At 43.3% G+C, this 17661-nt stretch overlaps 2 protein-coding genes and 1 long non-coding RNA gene across 7 annotated transcripts in view; 1 reads left to right on the forward strand and 2 right to left on the reverse strand.

Moving 5' to 3' along the window:
- Positions 1-320, reverse strand: part of PRDM15 (PR/SET domain 15) — a 36411-nt gene extending 36091 nt beyond the window's left edge. For all 4 annotated transcript variants that reach the window (XM_037376587.1, XM_037376583.1, XM_037376588.1 and 1 more), the window contains exon 1: positions 236-320. The gene's annotated coding sequence lies outside the window, so the exon portion shown is untranslated. The remainder of the gene's footprint in view (positions 1-235) is intronic.
- A 7-nt stretch (positions 321-327) lies between these two features.
- Positions 328-4997, forward strand: LOC119142974. Its single transcript, XR_005102532.1, has 2 exons — positions 328-965; positions 2758-4997. It is a non-coding gene; the product is annotated as an uncharacterized LOC119142974 (long non-coding RNA).
- A 366-nt stretch (positions 4998-5363) lies between these two features.
- C2CD2 (C2 calcium dependent domain containing 2) overlaps positions 5364-17661 on the reverse strand; it is a 40075-nt gene continuing 27777 nt past the window's right edge. The window contains exons 11-15 of one of the 2 annotated variants that reach the window (XM_037376591.1): positions 17480-17593; positions 14798-14925; positions 13348-13660; positions 11566-11602; positions 7949-8062 (exon numbers count right to left, since the gene is read on the reverse strand). In XM_037376591.1, the coding sequence (XP_037232488.1) occupies positions 11577-11602; positions 13348-13660; positions 14798-14925; positions 17480-17593 (581 nt within the window). In that variant the 3' untranslated portion in view covers positions 7949-8062; positions 11566-11576. Of the gene's footprint in view, positions 8063-11565; positions 11603-13347; positions 13661-14797; positions 14926-17479; positions 17594-17661 lie in introns of both variants that reach the window. The other variant, XM_037376590.1, reaches the window with a different exon arrangement.

Here is a 17661-nt window from a genome sequence, read left to right on the forward strand (position 1 = left end):
CGGGGCCGCCGCCGCCGCCACGCCGGGAGCCGCCGCCGCCCCGGGAGCCCTCGCCGCCGCCCCCGCCTCGGCCCCGCGCGGCCGGGGAGCGGCGGGGCGGCGAGCGGAGGCGCGGGGGCCGAGCCGCGCGGGCCGGGCGCGGGGCGGCGGGGCGGGGGTCCCGCGTGGGGAGTGCCGCGCGTGGGCCGGGGCGGGGTGGGGCGCGGCGGGCGCGAGCGCGGGGGACCGGCGTTACCTGCTTGGGGAATGGCCAGACCCGGATCGGATCCGGACTCCGGGTTCCGATCCGCTCCGGAAACCACGCGCCACCGGAAACCGGCCGGGCCGCCCGCAAAGCACGGTGGGAAGCGTAGTCCACCGGCGGCGGGGAGGGCCGCGCGGCCCGGGCCCCGCCAGCGGCCGCCGTCGTTAGTGGGGGGGCGGCGGAGGCACAGTCCTACTCCCGGCGCCCCCATCGCCCTGGCTCGTCCCTGCCGGGGCGGGTCTGCAGCGGCGGCGGCCGGGCCTTCGGCACCGCGTCCCCGGGGTCCCCCCCCAACCGGGCCGTGCGACACCTGCGCGAGGGGCGGCCGCCCCCTCCCGGCCGGCTGCCCCGTGCTGCCGGCGCGGCGCCTCGGTGCCGGGCGGGGCTGGAGCGGGAGGGCGGCTGCCGTCGGGGGTGGCTCCGCAGCCGGGCGGCACCAGCTGGGTTTTCCCCTCTCGCCCGGACGGTGCCGGCCGCCGGCGGGGTGTCCCAGGAGCGGCCTGGCGGCGCGCAGGAGCCGAGCAGGCGCACGGCAGGCTGCCGGCCCTGCCACTTCCCCTGCTAACCCCTCAACAAGCACCTGAGCGCCTGCCTCCGCGCCCGAGCCTCGCCGAGGCCAACGGACAGCGCGCCCGAGCCCCTCCGCCTGGTTGAGCAGGATGTTATCAGGGCCCAGCCCTGCTGTGCTTGATAGCGAACACTGCGGCCACACGTACCATCCGTAAGTGCAACCAGTAATATCTGAGGGTTTTTTTTTTCATATCGTGGGCTACCACTGAAATCTGGTGCCCAGGGAACAAAAGCTCCTCTCTCAAGGGGGTTTAAGCATTCAGTTCAGGTTACAGCAGCGCTTACCCCGCCCCAAGCGAAGTGTGCACCGTGCAGCCAAGAACACCCCTCCAGAGGCAGAGGCTGGGGGCAGGAACCACTTAGGCTTTCTGTATTCCAGAGAGACACGCCGAGTTTTTTCCTCTGGGAAGAAGCATTGCCTACAACGGAGCCCCCCACAAAGCCTTACGCAGTGCTCCCTGCCACTGTGGTGCGGCTGGCCAGTCTTCACAGTAAAAGCACCGCTGAAGATTTAAAGATGATGGAAAGCAGGTGCTAGTTCTGTCCTTTTTGGGGGATGTGCTCTTCTCACAGCTACGTCTTTTAACAGCTGGCTAAAGCCAGGCTCCTTCTCACTCTCACCTCACCCATCCTATATCCCCTTCGGCACAAGTACTTGGTTTGAAGAGGGATGGGTAGAGTATTGCGGCTCTCCACTTGTTAAGTACTTGGGTAAACTGTAACAATGCAGCATTTTAATTTTGAACATGTGCAACACTGTTTCTTGGCAAAAGGTGGCAATTTAAGGAGGGGGAACTGTTTATTCTCTAAAAGTGACTCACCTGAAGTTTTCAATGAGTACAGCAGTAGTAAGGGGAATTTTTCAAGTACAGGTCATTTGCTTTTTCAAAGATCGAAGCTGACTGGTCTTTAGTTTTGTATAGTCTGCTTTTACTAATTTTCCCTGTACATCTCAGTGCATATTCGTGTTCACAGTGCTGTCTTTGGGCCTCTGCCTAGGTTTCTTCAGCATCCAGTACACATCCTGCTTGCAGTGCATTCACTTTGTCAGTATTAACTAATTCAGAATAGTTATCTGTATGTTTCCTTGCTGAAGCAATCTGGATTTACAATACGTGTGATTCTGGATCCTGCAGCTCCAACATTTTTTTTTTTTTTTTTTTGCCAGTATGCCTGCCTTCCTTTCTGCAGAGTTAACATCAGACTGTGAACTGGCATTTTACGCCAGTCTTGCTAGGGTAGAGAGATGAAAAAAATGAAAATTCCTTCTATTCATTGTTTAAGAATGATGAACTGGAGGAAAGAGTATGGACCAGACATAGTGCTACATCCATTCCTGCTCTCATTTTGATAAGTCTTGTCACTTTTGCCAGCATACATGAATGGCATCATACAAGTTAAAAAACCTCACCCAAGATTAGAGTGGGGACAAAAAGTAAGAAGGTTTGTTGGGAGACCATTAGGAAATTTCAGCTAAGCACTTCAAGGGTATGAAATAATCAGGCATAGAAATGTGGACAGCAACTTCCAGTAAAGTAACATACAATTTCCTTGCAAAATAAGGTACAGCACTCACTTTAGGAAGGAAAATAAAAACAGTATTGTGGCTATTTTCATATGAATGCCTGGTTTTGGTGTTGTTCCCCCTCCCTCTCCCCTTCCCCCCCCCCCCCCCCCCCCCCCCCCGCTCTCCCCTCCCCCCGCCTGGTAGGGCTTTGTAGCAGCATTAATTAGAACATACCTTTTTCAGTAAAATGACTGCAAGAGAACCTTATTCCCAGGCTGTGCTCATTTTAGTACTGGTGTCTTCTTTACAGGGTATAGGCCATAACACTCCTCCCTCTTTGCCCCCAAAATAACAAATGGTTTCAGGGTAATAGAATATAAATGAAAGAAAAAATAACAAGTAACCGCAATGAGTTCATAATTCCTTTTTCCATTAGATTCCCACCCAGTCCATGTTTCAGGCAGTTTCTCAAGGAACAAGAAGGGGCTACCTGATATAGCCAGGGTTATCAGAAACAACCCATGGTGTCAGCACAGCATCAGTGGAGAACTCTGCTCCTGAGTAAACAGGTAAATGGTCTGTTAAGCAACAGGTCAAATTAGTGAAGGAGAGTAGAAAACCATCTGTTACGCTTGGCTGACTAGGTATGTAGGACAGCGCACTACACAGAGACAATTTGCTTTATTGTATGTACAGCAGCAGTTATTTCTTTAAAAAAATCATCTTCTCAGGTTTTTTAGTGGTATAATAAATCTGTATATCATTCTTAATTACACTGACTTAGTGTACACACAGAAAAAAAGAAAAACAAACAAACAACCCCACCACAGAAAAAGTTAGTATCACAGTTGAATGCTAGAAAAAATATTTTACTCCACCTGGAATATCAGAGCGTAATACATTATTGGGAAATACAGAGTTATAGTATTGGAAAGACCTCAGACCCATGCTTCCCAGGTATTTTCACACCATGCCAGCATCTTGCATAGCAGCAGTTTGGATATCCCGAGTGAAATTATATTATTCACCCTTAACTTAATCACCCTTGTTACACAGTTAATCTTCAGTTGGTTGTCACCAAGGCTGTGGCTTAGCAATGTAGAGAAGCATATGCTGACTTTAAACACATGAATAAATCCACTTAGGTCCTGTAGAGGTCAAAGCATGAGGTCAGCTGTTCCCACTCACAACGGGAATGTCTTAGCCTGGAGCTACAGTATACTTAATTCTGTACTGGGATAAGCACTTATCTCAAACTTCAGCTCTACAATTAAAAAACTGCAATAAACTACAATGAAAAAGCCATGCGGCTCCCACCTTGTATAGAGCTCCTGCTCCTTGTAACACCTAGAGCTACCAGAGCTGAAAAAGATGTTACAAGAACAAGATTCTTACTTTGCTTCCCTATATGCATGTGGTAGCATTTTATGTAGGTGACTTTGATTTTTCTTTTGCATATCAAGGACACCAAAACTTTACAAGAAATGTACAGCAGAAAGCTTTCACTTTAAAACCACCTACAACCAGTGAGGAGACGCAGTACTACAAAATGCTGTAGAATTTCACTGATCCTCAAAGCGGCTATCATTGCCAGGCAACAGAACACCTCAAAAAAAGCAGTGCTGCAAGCCACGTCCTCTCAAGAGCAAGGCAGTAACTACAGCTCTGTATGACCTGGAGCCTCACCTCTCTCCCAAAGAAAGAGCAGGGGAAAAAGAAAATCTAACAGAAAGCTTAAGAATAAAGCTCAGTATTTATGCCTGCACGGTTTATGACCTGTCCATTAAGTTCAAGTTTGCCAAAACTATTTTGCTTTTTAAATGAATATGAATTTTCTTCCACTCCTTCCTGCCACCTCAGATTCACAAGTTTCATGTATAGTTAGGAGTGACATAACTATAATTTTTTCCTGAGGTGAACTGGATATGAAATACCGACAATCTAGGGATAAAGAACCCCTTCCTCTTTAAAGTGACTCTTAAAGTGATCTCAGTCACTTTAAGAAAGTTATGTAGCTTATATTCACACTTGAGATACTAGGTAGGTTTATTGCTTCGATCTACAAAGAGGAATCTAATTCTTTTACTGCTTGGTCAAAATTCAGACTAAAGTCAAGGCAAATCTTGGGTAGGTAAGGATGCAGGTTGTCTTCATCAAGGTAAATGAAAAGCTAAAATGCCATAAAGAAAAACAACAAAGATTAAGAAGTTTCAACTACGGGCAGAAAAATTCTTCAGAGGGGAAAAGCAAGCCTTCAGTTCTCAGTGCTCATTAAATGCCATGCCTTCTTTGCTGTATAGAATATTCAGAGACACAAAAGTCTAAGAAAAGGGGCAAAAAGGAAGAAAGATTTCACAGGTTGTTTCCAAGCTATTGTTCTGAAATACTTAAATTGGAAGGCAGAAAACAAGTTTTCAGTGCAACATCATGCAGAGATTTGTTCTACTGTTCAAAAGTGTAGTTACTAAAATTATGAAGGTTGCAAAACACAAAAGAACAAAGTAATTCTCTCCAGCATCCTTCACACAACTGCACATGAAACATGCAGCACCTGGCAGGATACATCTCAGTGTTAGTTACGCCAGTTTACAAATCCAGTCCTCCTATCCCAAACCTGTAGCATAGCTCCCGCTAGTTGTCAGGATCCACTGACAACTTACACTGACCTAAATACTAGTAAACAAAAAAAAAAATATGTACATACTCAGGTCTCCTGATCATAAATGACAACCTAATCGTCTCTGAAGGGAGGAATGGGATTCAGTATCGTGGGCCTTTGGGGTTGTCACAACTAACCAACTCAATTGTCCCTTTGTGTTTAGTACCTTACCTTGTTTTGACAATAGAACACAAATTATTTGTAGAAGAATAGCAAGAGGTGGGGAACACACCAGCCAGATGTAGAGGTCAAACATCAAACTAAATAATGTTTATTTTCCTGAGGAGTGAAGACAATTAAGAAAGAAGGTTCCCTTTTTACCCAAAATGCCTTACTTTTCTCATCTTCAGAATTCATTCTTTCTCAATATATGTGAGCCCAAACCTTCACACAGTTTGCAGTATAGAATGTTCCTGGTTCCCACCATCAAGACTTGCATTTAGGCAATCATCAAGACCTTAAAAGAAAGAGGAACCAACAACCCACTTCAGTGTGTATCTGTTCTTTGGGGTAAGCTACAAGCAAACCCTACTCCTGTATTCTGCAAGTTATTCAGTGTTATTTCCATCCCATTCCACCGTACACGACAAAACTTCTGTAAATTAAAATCCCAGTTCAGTAACTGAAGCAGACTTCAAGACGTGTTATGTGCTCCCTTTACATTCCCAATTCCACAGCTCTTTGCTTTTAGTGTAAGGGGGTGTAACCCATGGAGCTCAGTCTCACCTTGATTTCTTGAACTCAATGACCAGTTGTGGTTTTCTCCTTCAGCAAACAAGACTAAGGATTTACAACATGGCAGAGATTTGACCCCCAGCTGGCCCCATCATGCAAAGAGCTCCTACTTAAGTCAAGGGAAAAAGTCTACGTTGAGAGAACCATTTTTTTTTAACACTCATATTGTGAACCACTGTAGAACAAATGAAGAAACCTAACTTCTACTTTATATTGAATTAACAATAAACAAATGTGTTCAAGCACATTGAAGCTGGAAAAAAATGTACTACTGAACTGTGATTTCTAAGCACATTACAGCTCTAGAAGACTCATTTGTAGCCAATTTTCAAAATACAGAATATTAAAATGCCTTCAAGTGTTTTCATAATAAGCAGCATGCTTAAATGTACAACTATTTGATAGTCTGAACTGCTGTACTACCACAGTGATTTTAGGAGGTTACACACATAAACAGTATTTTTAAACAGGCTCAGTTAGTTGCAAGATTTTGTCAGTTCATCTCTTCTACTATTTTCTTGGTAAAAAAGAAACCAACACCTCTCTACTTTTAGATTCCTTGGTAAATGCTTTTACAAAGAATATAGAGTCCATCATAAGTTTTGAAATGTGTTTCTGTTCTTCAGTGACTTTCTATTCGCAAGAATGGTTTAAGTTGAAAGCCCAAATATCTGCTAAAGTGTTGGATGTCTTAAGGGGAGAAAAGGCCAGGGGGCGGGAGAGGCAGTGGAGAGGAACACTGCTGGCAAAGCAGGTACAAACATATCATCCATTCATGTCAGTAATTCAGATGGAATGGATGTTTTTCTTGGCTAAAGAGAACAGGCTTGGTGCTTTGTCCTCAGGAGGAATGTAGATGATGGAAAAGTACAGGTATGCATGAAAGATGGTACCTGTGAAATACTGACATTTTACTCTTCTTAATAGCCAAAACAAGAACTATGCCTTTACTTAAGCCACCAGTTTTTTCTTTTAATTTAAAGGAGCCAGCTGCAATATTTAATGAGGAAAAAAAGTTAAAAAACTCACCCAACCAACCACTCGCCACATGACAACACTGGTAGATCCAGAAACTGAAAGACGACTGAGGGAAGTATTTTTTAAAAAAGCTCTTTTCACAATTGTGTTTTCCAAGATCTCAGTAAGTGTTTGGCAAGTAAATCAAGCTGTCCAGTGAAAAGCATTATAGGGTTAAATATGCTCTATTCATCACTTATTGCTCCTAGCTTTGCATTTGGTATGATGGTTAATATACTTGTCTAACAAGTACTTGGGAGAAGGAATTAGAGCCCCTAAGACAGGTTTTTGCATTAGCAACGCAGCTTCTCACACAGGGAAGAAAAGCTACATATAAGAATTTGTAAATGTTTTGTTTGCGAGTAGATTCAAGTAGACGTTAGAGAAAGTTCTGTTTTTTTCAGGCATAACTTATGCACAGAACATGAAACAATATGCTAGTATAAGTATTTGCATAATTTATTGATTTATGGCTAATATCAAAGGCATCTCTCCACCTACATGGACTGAGCAGTTATTACAGCAGGCTAGAGTTATTACAGTAGGCTATCTTAATCAGCATTTTAGTTCTGCTTCTGAAAACTTACCAGTTTCCAAACCACAATACAAACTGGATCTGGGCCTCTCTTTTTCCCTTTCAGCCTGACTAGAAAAACAAGTTGAGGCTTGTGTTGCTACTATTCCAGGCTCAGTAAGGAAGCACAGTGGTATCTTCTCTCTTTACAGTGGTTCAGTCATATAGCAGGTATGATGTTTCAGTTCTTAGCTCCACATTAATGTAAACTAGGTGCTTACATGCAGGTCCTTCCCACATGTACCATTTCTCATCCTCTCTCATCTTCTACAATAAACCACATGGTCCTTCAAAAGCTGTCACAATACAATTAGCACTGCTTGTATTTAGAGGAGCAACTTTATAATCAGAGAGAAAAAGTGTTCTAGAAAAAATAAACAAAAAAGACAAGCTTTCTGTTTATTCTTGGACCACTGTACTAGTGAACATCACTTTATGCAATTAATCAGTCTTATCTGTATTCTCTAGTACTGCTCTGTAAACAAACGGTCAACTGATGTGCAAGTATCCCATCAGAGAGTGTTCAGTCTTATATGTATGGTTCTGCTGAAGCACCATTCAGTTTGTTCTTGCTTTTGTTTTTGGAAAGGAGCTTTCTGTTCAGAATACGTGAAAGAGTGCCTCCCTTCTTGCGTGTTTCCTCTGACAGTGGCTGCTGCAGGTAGACAAGATCGTTGTGCGATTGACTCATTCCTGGATCCTTCTGATGATGTCGCCGGCGGAAAAAGAGCTTTGCACTTTTTTTCAAAATCCCACCTGCAGAAGCAAACAGCAGAGGTGCAGGGCACTTTAGACAGAACAGGCTGCTTTCCCCTTGAAGCTCAGCTTCAATTGTAAACTGTAGCGTGACTGAAGAAAGCCTTGGTCTTAGCATTTCTAGTTTAAACATTGTGCTATTCAAACAATGTTAGAAACCTAAGAGTGTGGTGAGTCTAAAGCAAGAACATTGATGGTCCATAACCTAGGGGCCATAATAGTATGAGTTCCACCTTGGAATAAGTGATTCCAGATACTGGCAAATGCGAGCGATTGTCGTGCTTTCAGCCAGAGACACACATACACATACTTACACACTACATGCTACTGAATCCTCTTTGCCCTGCTGTTGATCCAGCTCTCTCCCTACTGAACACCACTGAGAAATTCAGACTCCATGGAAGTATGTATTTCTCTGCTTTTCCTAATTCCATGCAAGTAACATGCAAACTGAATCATGAAAGACTCCGGTAGTTCTAGTTATATGCATATACATGCACATGTACTGTTGGCAGAATGTTCAGGAAAGAAGAGCTCACATACATTTCTACAGAAGCACTAAAGAAAAAAGGAATTTTCCTTCAGTTCTTTCAGAAATTATACTGTTGAAAAGGAGGGAAACCTACCGTGAAACATGCCTATGAGCAACTGAATATTAATCCTCTGATTTAAGGTTCTAAAGTCAATCCACACATCTTGTGGAAGTCTCCTTCCTTACACTTCATTAGTTCCAAATGTTCCTATGTTAGTGGTCACACATACACATGCACAGCATTTGGTGTGGGTTGTACGCTGGGTTCTCACATGTCAAACAGGCATATCCAATCTTTCCAATACAACAAAAGTACATAAAAAGATTAAACTAGAGAAAGCCATGTTACTCTCTGTTGTTTCAGTGATCAAAGGAGCTAAAAAGGAAAGATTAGCCTGTGATGCACAACATGAAGGTGGCATTTTAATTCGAGATGAAGGAGGCTCTTGGTGCCAGAGAACAGTACCTGGCAGCCAACCTGTGTGCAGTAGGCCCATACGAGCCAGACAGCATGTATTCTGTATGAATTCAGCAGCACCACCTAGAGCTAACAATCACAAAGCATTTGCTATTTTAAAATCCTGTTAGGAATAGCAATTCACTTGAAGTAGATTAAAAATAATGTTACATCTGCTTCCAACAGGTTCAGAAATTTGCTCAAATCCCTTCTGCAGTAAATTGTTTTATTTTATCGCATTCCTTCCCTTGATCCCATGACAAACCTGTTATGCAGCCAAGGCAACTGCAGATGTCATCTCAACAGGGACTCGGGACTCATGTTGCCAACAATAGCTACCAATACTCCTCTCTCAGCAAGCTTGGGTTGTTTTTGCAGCCACCGTTCTGCCAAATTCCACCTTCCCTTTCCATGAGCACATGTGAGCCTGATGTGTAAGGCAGCTTGGCTGCAGCTGGCAGGGACACCGCTCTGAGCTACTGGCAAGACTCAGCCTCGTGTCAGTACATCAGCCCCATGTTAAAACAGCAACAGTTCTGTGCAGACTTGGGTAGCGGTGTTGTCCAAGTGGCACGAGCCAATTTGAACAGAGGAGGACCCAGGTAGCAAGCCAACACAGGAGCCTTCTGGCAGTCAGACTAGTATGTGAAGACAGTCATCTTCCTGGCAAAGCTTCCACACCTCGTTCCTGTACCACTAAGAGGTTTCCCGATTCAAATTTCTCAGTTCAGCTATTAATTCCTGTCACTGTATGGCCTTGATTCTGCTTTTCTTCCCATTGCAAATGGATACAAAAAGCAACACAGAAACCAATTATTTCATGCGATACTGTGCAATAGCCGGAATTATGTATTTGTCCTCCAAGGACTTGACCCCGGCTACATGTTATTTTGCACAGTGACAGCTGCAGAACAGGTATGTCCATGGCAGTTCTGTTGCACACAGCCAGATGCTTTTGTTCAGAACAGAGCAGTTACAAACACGTGCTTGGGTTTATTATTTTGTGTTTTAAGAACTAACCACTCAGCACCTGGAAGCATATTCTAGCATGTTTTGTCTTGCTGCTGCTGAGATTCTTCTGCTTCCACTCCATTGTGCCCTGTGAGAAGTCAGCTGAAAGCAACTGTAACTCATGGATCTGAATCTTGACTGCTCTCCCATCACCCTCTGATTGATCTTTTTGGCAAAGCAGTACCACTTCAAGCTGTTGTTGACAGCATAAAAGAAACAGTGTTCAGCCCCATGACACTGACAGTTGTTAATATGCAAAGGCTGGGGGGGACTGATGAGGCCTCGCTGATGTGCGGCTTTTGTTTTAGCAGTCAGCTGTTCTGCCCAGCAGTCTTGGCAGCTGCAGCTGAAGCTATGCCAACAGGAGGAGTAGGACAGAAGGGTTTATCCATAAGCAGCTGTTTAGTCCTATCCATTCAGACCGAATTCCCATACTAGGAAATAGAACCAAACCAAGAACGCTGCAAAAATTGTGCCGGTGGCCTGGGACAACTCACTGCAGCTGAAAAACTGCAGGCAGCGCTTCCCTGAGAGCAGCAAAGGCTCAGCACAAGCAGCAGCCCCCCAGCATGAAAGCTCCCTGTGTTTCTGGAGGCACTGAGGTCATTGCTATCTGGAAGCTTGCCACATCCCCACTGCCACCCATCAGTTGCTAACCAGTTTGGTACTTGCTGCCTGACAGTGGCTCCAGCTGTTGTGGAGGCATGCACCCCTGCTAAGGCAGCAGGGTAGGGCAAATCACAAGCTTGGCAATGCTCGTGCTATTTGCATGCTTACTTCTCGAGTTCAACAGGATCCATATGCCAACTCTGCCCCTAACACCAGGAGACAAGCAGAGAGCACGCCAAGAGTGCCATACAGACTGACAGGTCTTCATAGGCTCCTCTGCACCAGTTTACGGTGTTCTGAAAATGCTTGTGGGGCTAGGATCACTTCTGAATCTCGTTTTTGTTAATGAAGTAAGATTTCCTTCTACATCTACAAGGATATGAATAGACATCGCTTCTTTCCATTCCTTCCCAACTTCCAAACCAGTTTTTATCCAGGTGGTTTTGTAAATACCTGCTGAGGTCCTGGCAGCTCTACAAGTGAGGTTAGAAAAGAGATCTAGAAAACTGTAAGCAGCAGGTTTTAAAATAAGCTTTCTGCATATGCACATCCAGTTATGGGGTCACACATGATTTGCATGAGCAGATTTTGATTGATAAACAGACACTACAGGAATGGGCATAACAGAGAGATCAAGAATGTAGAGCACCCCTCCAAGCCTTCCTTTCTGTCCATTCTGTGTGGCCCACCTGGACAGCATGACCATCAGAAATGATTTGTTACAGCAGACTAGTCTGCTAAGACACCTGAGCACAGGAAGGTAATTTTGGAGGGAGGAAAGAAATGGATGGAGGAAGAAGAAAACAGGTGCCAAACTATGTTTTGCTTCAGTTTTTACAATGAGTGTACCATTGTAAAGCTACATTTTCTTAAAAAAAGACAAAAATAACTTACTGTGTAGGTAATTAATTCTGGTTGGCACAGTAGTCCTCTTAAGTTTATGAAAGGGAATGGTTAAGAAAGAGGAAGTCAGAAAGGTAAAAATCAAAAATATGCAAAAGTAAAAAAAAAACCCAAAACCAAAACCCAGACAGCGCTAAATTTAAGACATTAATACACACACAAGGCTTTTTAAAGCAGAAGGGGTTTTGTTTGCTTTGTTTGAGTTTTCTAGGGTTTTTGTTGTTGTTGTGTTTGGTTTTGTGGTTTTCGTTTTTTAAAGGGAAAGCATTTGACAAAACAGAAACCTTGAGCTATTGAAAGCTAACTGAAGGCAGGGGGTTGAAATGTTTCTCTGTCTCACTCCACAAAATCTACTCAGCTGTGATAAAGCAGAGATTCAAGACTTCCACAGAGATATATCCACAGATGAAGAAAGGGATTTGAGTCAGCTTTTTAAAATATTTTTTCAAGATGAGACAGCTCTTTCAAATATTAGAGATACTTTGAGCTTTTTAGCAGTCCAATACTACACTCTGTAAACAGGCTCTTTAGAAGCCTGATCTCTTTGCAACATACTGCACAGGGAAAAACAAAACTAGACAACAGCTCATGTACAAACTTCCATTTGCTTGTTTTAGAATAACATGTTAAAGAAGAGTCCATAGGTTTTGCAATATCTCATACAACTTCCTAAACTTTTCTAGGCTCCAATTGAGACAAATTCTTTCACAAATAACCCCTACACCCACCCCAAACACACCCAGAACTTTCCAATGCCTGACCATCTATGTAAAAATGATTGCTGCTGTACCATCCCAATTTATCAGGTAGAGCTATACAGCTGTGAGGAGGCCAGAAAACCTTGATGCTCTAAGGGAGAGCCTTGGTAAAGATCTCCAGTGTATGCCTTATGTGTGTGTGGGTTACAATAATCTAATAATATTTTGACATTTTGTAGTAAGCCATTTTACAGTAACTCCAGGTAAGGAAACAATCAAAAATAATAAAGCAAAAGAGGGATGGATATGGGCGAGAAACACAATTTTTGCAACTTCAATGTGCAACCCATGAGACTGGTGTGCTACCTGTTCAAGGCACAGCCCACCGCATTGGCTCTTGTGTCAGACTGTGTTTACCACTAAGCCACAAACCAGTCATACAGGCTCAGAGATTTATGGATTTAAAAAGGAAACACAAAGAATCCCAAGACATTTTCAAACTGCAGCTACCATTTTCTTTAGAAAACTATGTATGAATTAAATCAGAGAAAAGGGTGAAACTGTTCACAAGGTAGTTAAGATTTAGCTGTGGTGCTTCCTGAGCACACGCTTTAGTGAGGGCGAGCCAGCCTTGTGCTCAGAGATGTGAAGGAGAGGGAAAGTATCAGAAAGCAACTGTGGACCCCTGCCCTTTTTGCGTTAATAATGGAGCTGCTGATATAGCACAAGTCCTTGTTTACAAGAACACAGTTTTCATCAAAGAATTGACGATATGGCTAGCTACTTCTCTCCCAGATAATGGAGTTGAGCTTAAGTGAGCTGCCCTTCAACTTCGAAGGATGAGCCCTTCTATTTCCTGATGGAGGGAAATGTAAGAGAGCCTGACCTGGCTCAGAGAGCCAGAGGACTGCACTCTTTCTGGCTGCTAGTAGGACAGCTTCAATAAACACCACAATCACAAGGCGTTTAAGGACAAAAGTCAGTAAGAAAGGATGAGCTACTACAGTGTTGCATGATACTGCCAATTACATAGAGAAAGAAGTTGTTCTCTGAAGCAGGGGTAGGATTCACATACCTTTAGATTTTTTCATGCTCCCAGTTTCTGAAACACTTAATGAGCTCCCAGATATTTCTTCACAGGTCTGGTCTAAAAGCGTGTTGGTGTCCCACTGTTGGCTGCCATTCTCCAATCCCCAAGCCTTATGGGCACTTTGCTGTGGCTCAGTATCGGGTACTACTTCTGAAGCACCTACTGACAGCTTTTCATCAGAAGTGACTTTTGCAACAGCTTCGTCCACAGTGGAGGGATCTACTTCTTTGCAGGAGCTGTCCATGGCTGCAGCATAGTCCATCATCAGCGCAGCTTCACTGTCCTGAGATAAAGAGGTCTGCCCAGCGAAAATAAGAGACAACACTGACACAAGCCGCTCTGCTGGAAGAAATCAAGTCTCCCTGCAAAAGTTCTTTTCTCTTCTTTACACTTTTACTTGTATTGCTCAGGGCTATCAGAATGCCACTTGGTGCTTCCTTAGTTCTAATAAAGGCTAGAAGCATACAGCCAAATTTTAATCACATTGTTAAAGCCAAATGACTGGAAAACCATTAAGCGTGTGCCTCTCACCTATCCCCAGACCCTCTGCAAATAACTCTTTCCTACATATGCTGCTGTAATGAAGTATCAGGATGCATAAACAATCTTTTGGTCCTTTTAAGAAAATAAACATCAAAGCATTTCATCTTGTAAAAGGACTTAGTGTCATCCATATCAGCTAAACACAAATCCATGTAGCCCCAGTGCCTCCATCTCCCATGAGGCTACATCTGGCACTGTGGCAGCCGATTCTCATTTCCCCCCGCCTCATCACAGCACAGTGATGATGAGGGGAGCCATTCCCACTGACTTGGCTTTCACCCAAAGCTCTTTAAGGGTCCCGTGCATAACAGCAAGCCTTGACAGCAAATTCCCTGCAGGCTGCTGATGGACAAGGACTACAGGTAGGCACCAAGCAGCAGATGGGACACTGAGGCTGTGGATGAAGAAAGTCTGGAGGAATGCTATACACCATGTGAGAAAGTGTCTTCTGTCTGCCCTCCCTCTGGAACCGAGCCCAGACGAGTAGAAGATTTTTCAGAGGTTTTGTTTTAACAACTTTGAAAAAAAATAGGAAAAAAAATATCATACTTTTCCCGTGCATCTTCCTTTCATGGGTGAAACGCAGAGAAGGACTAATTATCTTCTGTTCTCAACTTAATAATTTTTCCCAAATCCCCAATTATCTCATTCCCATCCAAGGATACCATGCATTTTCAGTCAGGCTGTCAAATCTAACAATCAGAAATGAACACCCTCCCCAACAAATCCATCCTGATTTGGCTTAACTTGAAACAGTTATTGAAACAAACAGGCACACAGACCTAGATCTGCAGAGACTGCTGAATGGGACACATTAATTTCAAGTTGCATTTAGAGGAGTAAAGACTTTACAGTACTAAGCATTAGTACAAAGTGTTGTTTTCTGCTCTACCTTGGACACCCCTGATATGATAATGGTGCTTTTCTTTCTAGGAGACTTCAGCTTCTGCTTTGCAGACTCACTTAACTGCCGAATGGCTGCTTCTGCAACAGGATCGGTGCCATTCAGGACCAGCAGTTCTGAAAAGAAAGCATTATTTCAGAGGGAGAAAAGAAAAATGGTATACAACAGAAAAGGCAGAGTTTGTTCTTGACTTAAAATTCAAAGAAAATGGCAAAAATGGTACAAACACCAGGCAATACAAAACATCTTCCAACTCACTTCCCAGCTATTGGGTCTTGTCTTTCCCCTCTGTTACCCATTCTTTGAGAAGAGGTACCTAAGTTGCACTTACAAAGCCTTGCTCTGAGCACACAGCAGGTTTTGGAAGCCTAGACAAAACATACGACTATTTCCAATTATTTTATAGTCACCACTACACTGTGGTGTGGGTATATATATGTATATAAACACACACACTGTATATACTATGTAGTATATATAAAAACCCCTATATATATATATATATATAACTATACATATATATATATATAACTATATATATAACCCAGAAGTGGTGGATAGGTAGAGCACTAGGTATCACAATCATGAAGAGCCACAGTTTCAACACTGTACAAAACTGCACAGTATGTGCTACTACTTCTTCGGGTAGCTATTTTGCTCTTTTTTCCAGACATCCTTGCTTGGCATTTCCAGATTTGCTATGGCACTATGACGGGATGGGGAAGGCAAAGTAGCAGTCACTCTGCTCTTTATCAGCTGTCTCCAAAGCCTGTAAAGTGCACCCCATTCTCCCCTCCAAACATTGCACAGGAATACAAAATTGTTTGTAGTATATACAAAACTGTTGATTATACTAAATGCTCTTTAGTGACAAACACAATTTATTTTTAAGCATGGCCACTTCTGGCATCTACTATGCAAGTACTTTGGGCACAGCAAATACACACTAATCAAACTCGTCAATCTTAGGAACAAACAAAGCTAAGAAAGTTAACGTGACAAAAATCCCCATGCTGTCTGAGGTGGGCTTTTAACAACAAAAGAACAGAGGCAGCAATGGAACCAATGTTCATTAAACAGAGCAGTGTCTTCTGTTACCGTGACATTAATGCGATAAAAGATGAGGCCTGAATAATTATGCTGCACCAAGTATCTTGGATACTTTTGGAACTTAGAAGTATGTGTGCACAAGGGTTATGCATACCCACACACGTCTGCACACTCATTAAAAACCTCTACTTCCACTGCAAAGCCACCAGGAACAGCTGAGAGCATCCAGGACAGCATCACTGGCATTTGCTAGTTCTTACTGTTGTCATCACTTAGAACTATGGCACAGCCACAGCATCTTTTCCATAGTGCTTGTTGCTATTTTGGCATGATGCCTGTAATAACCATTACTTCAGTTACTGTCATACCCAATGCTCCTTTGTATTTTTTCATTTGGCTTAAACCTGTTCTAATGAGTAATTCTTCCTGCTATGTTGTATAAACATTTCACAGAAATTCCCCTGCACTCCCATAAATCCACTGTTCATATCAATGTGCTCGAAGTTGTCTTTGGATGAGTTTTCCAGTAAGAGTTTTGTATCTTTAGTATCATAAACAGTTATGAGACTCAATTTACAAGTCTAGCACTACTTTAACATTTCCCAAACTGGCTTAGTAATACCATGCTGCTTCATGATACCGAGTACCTCTTAGTCTAGAAGTAGGGAAAGATTCAAGTGCTATTACAGCTATTCATAGTTACTGATTTGTGCTCTTCCACAGATTTCTGCCTTTTGGCCAATGCATTTCTACCTCTCAGCAAGCCTTCTGACTGCACCAGGAGCAGTCTAGATCATCTCCAGATTGTCGCATTTCCACTCAAATCTGCACAAAGGGAACTGAAACCCACACCACGTGCTGTTTGCAGCTAGACTGGGTCACATCTGTCATTACTGTTGCCTACAGAGCTACAGAAAGATCAAATGGTAACCACACACAGGACTGAAAAATATGCTGAAGATTCAGAAGCTGCAGCTTGAAAAGGTGAAATACCCTGGAGTCAAAATCAGATTTAGTATAGTCAAAGTGAATTTATAATTAAAGTTACTATCAATGCCACCTGACGCTCTGGCGGCTCTTCAGCAGTATGCCAGGTGACTTAGGAAGGTGGACCAACAGGCACAGCAAGGTTGTCTATTTGCATTAGCACAAAAACACCCAGTGGCAGGGCTAGGAAGAGAATGCAGTCTTCCTTACATCGGTCCAGCCTCATGCCTTCTTTTCAGACAGAGGGGACTTCACAATGGCCTTAGAATTAGAGTGTCACAGGGTTTTAATTTTGGGCAGTGTCCCTCACGCCTTTATAAAGGAGGAATCTGTCATTCAAAAGAAAAGACAGCCTGGCTTTTCTGCAGTCACCTCCCCCCTCCAAACCACAGCTCACTGTTATTTATTCAAAATTAGTAATTAAAATCACTGATTAAAAACAGACTTCTACTGCAAGACTGCTATATCCCTAACCACAGTACTTGCTAACATAAACATCTCAGTGCCTGTTGCAAGGCAGTAGCCATATGGGTTTGCTGTTATTTTAACAAGATTACGTTAATCCCATGTGCAGCAGAGACACACATATTCTTTATCACACATCACATTAGCAGCTTTGAACATTTCTATTACCTGTATCTGAAGACGATAAAGTTTTGCTGACTGGAGCACCATGAGAATGGATAGCTTGAATAGAGAAATCCTTTTCAATCACCTTTACTTTAACTGGAGTTTTCGCAGGAGAATCTGAGGACCAAGGTTTTTTATTATTTAAACTATTCAAGACATTTATTATGAAATCAGTAAGAATTTAT

Source organism: Falco rusticolus, chromosome 2 (genome assembly GCF_015220075.1).
Source record: "Falco rusticolus isolate bFalRus1 chromosome 2, bFalRus1.pri, whole genome shotgun sequence".
Classification (NCBI taxonomy): domain Eukaryota; kingdom Metazoa; phylum Chordata; class Aves; order Falconiformes; family Falconidae; genus Falco; species Falco rusticolus.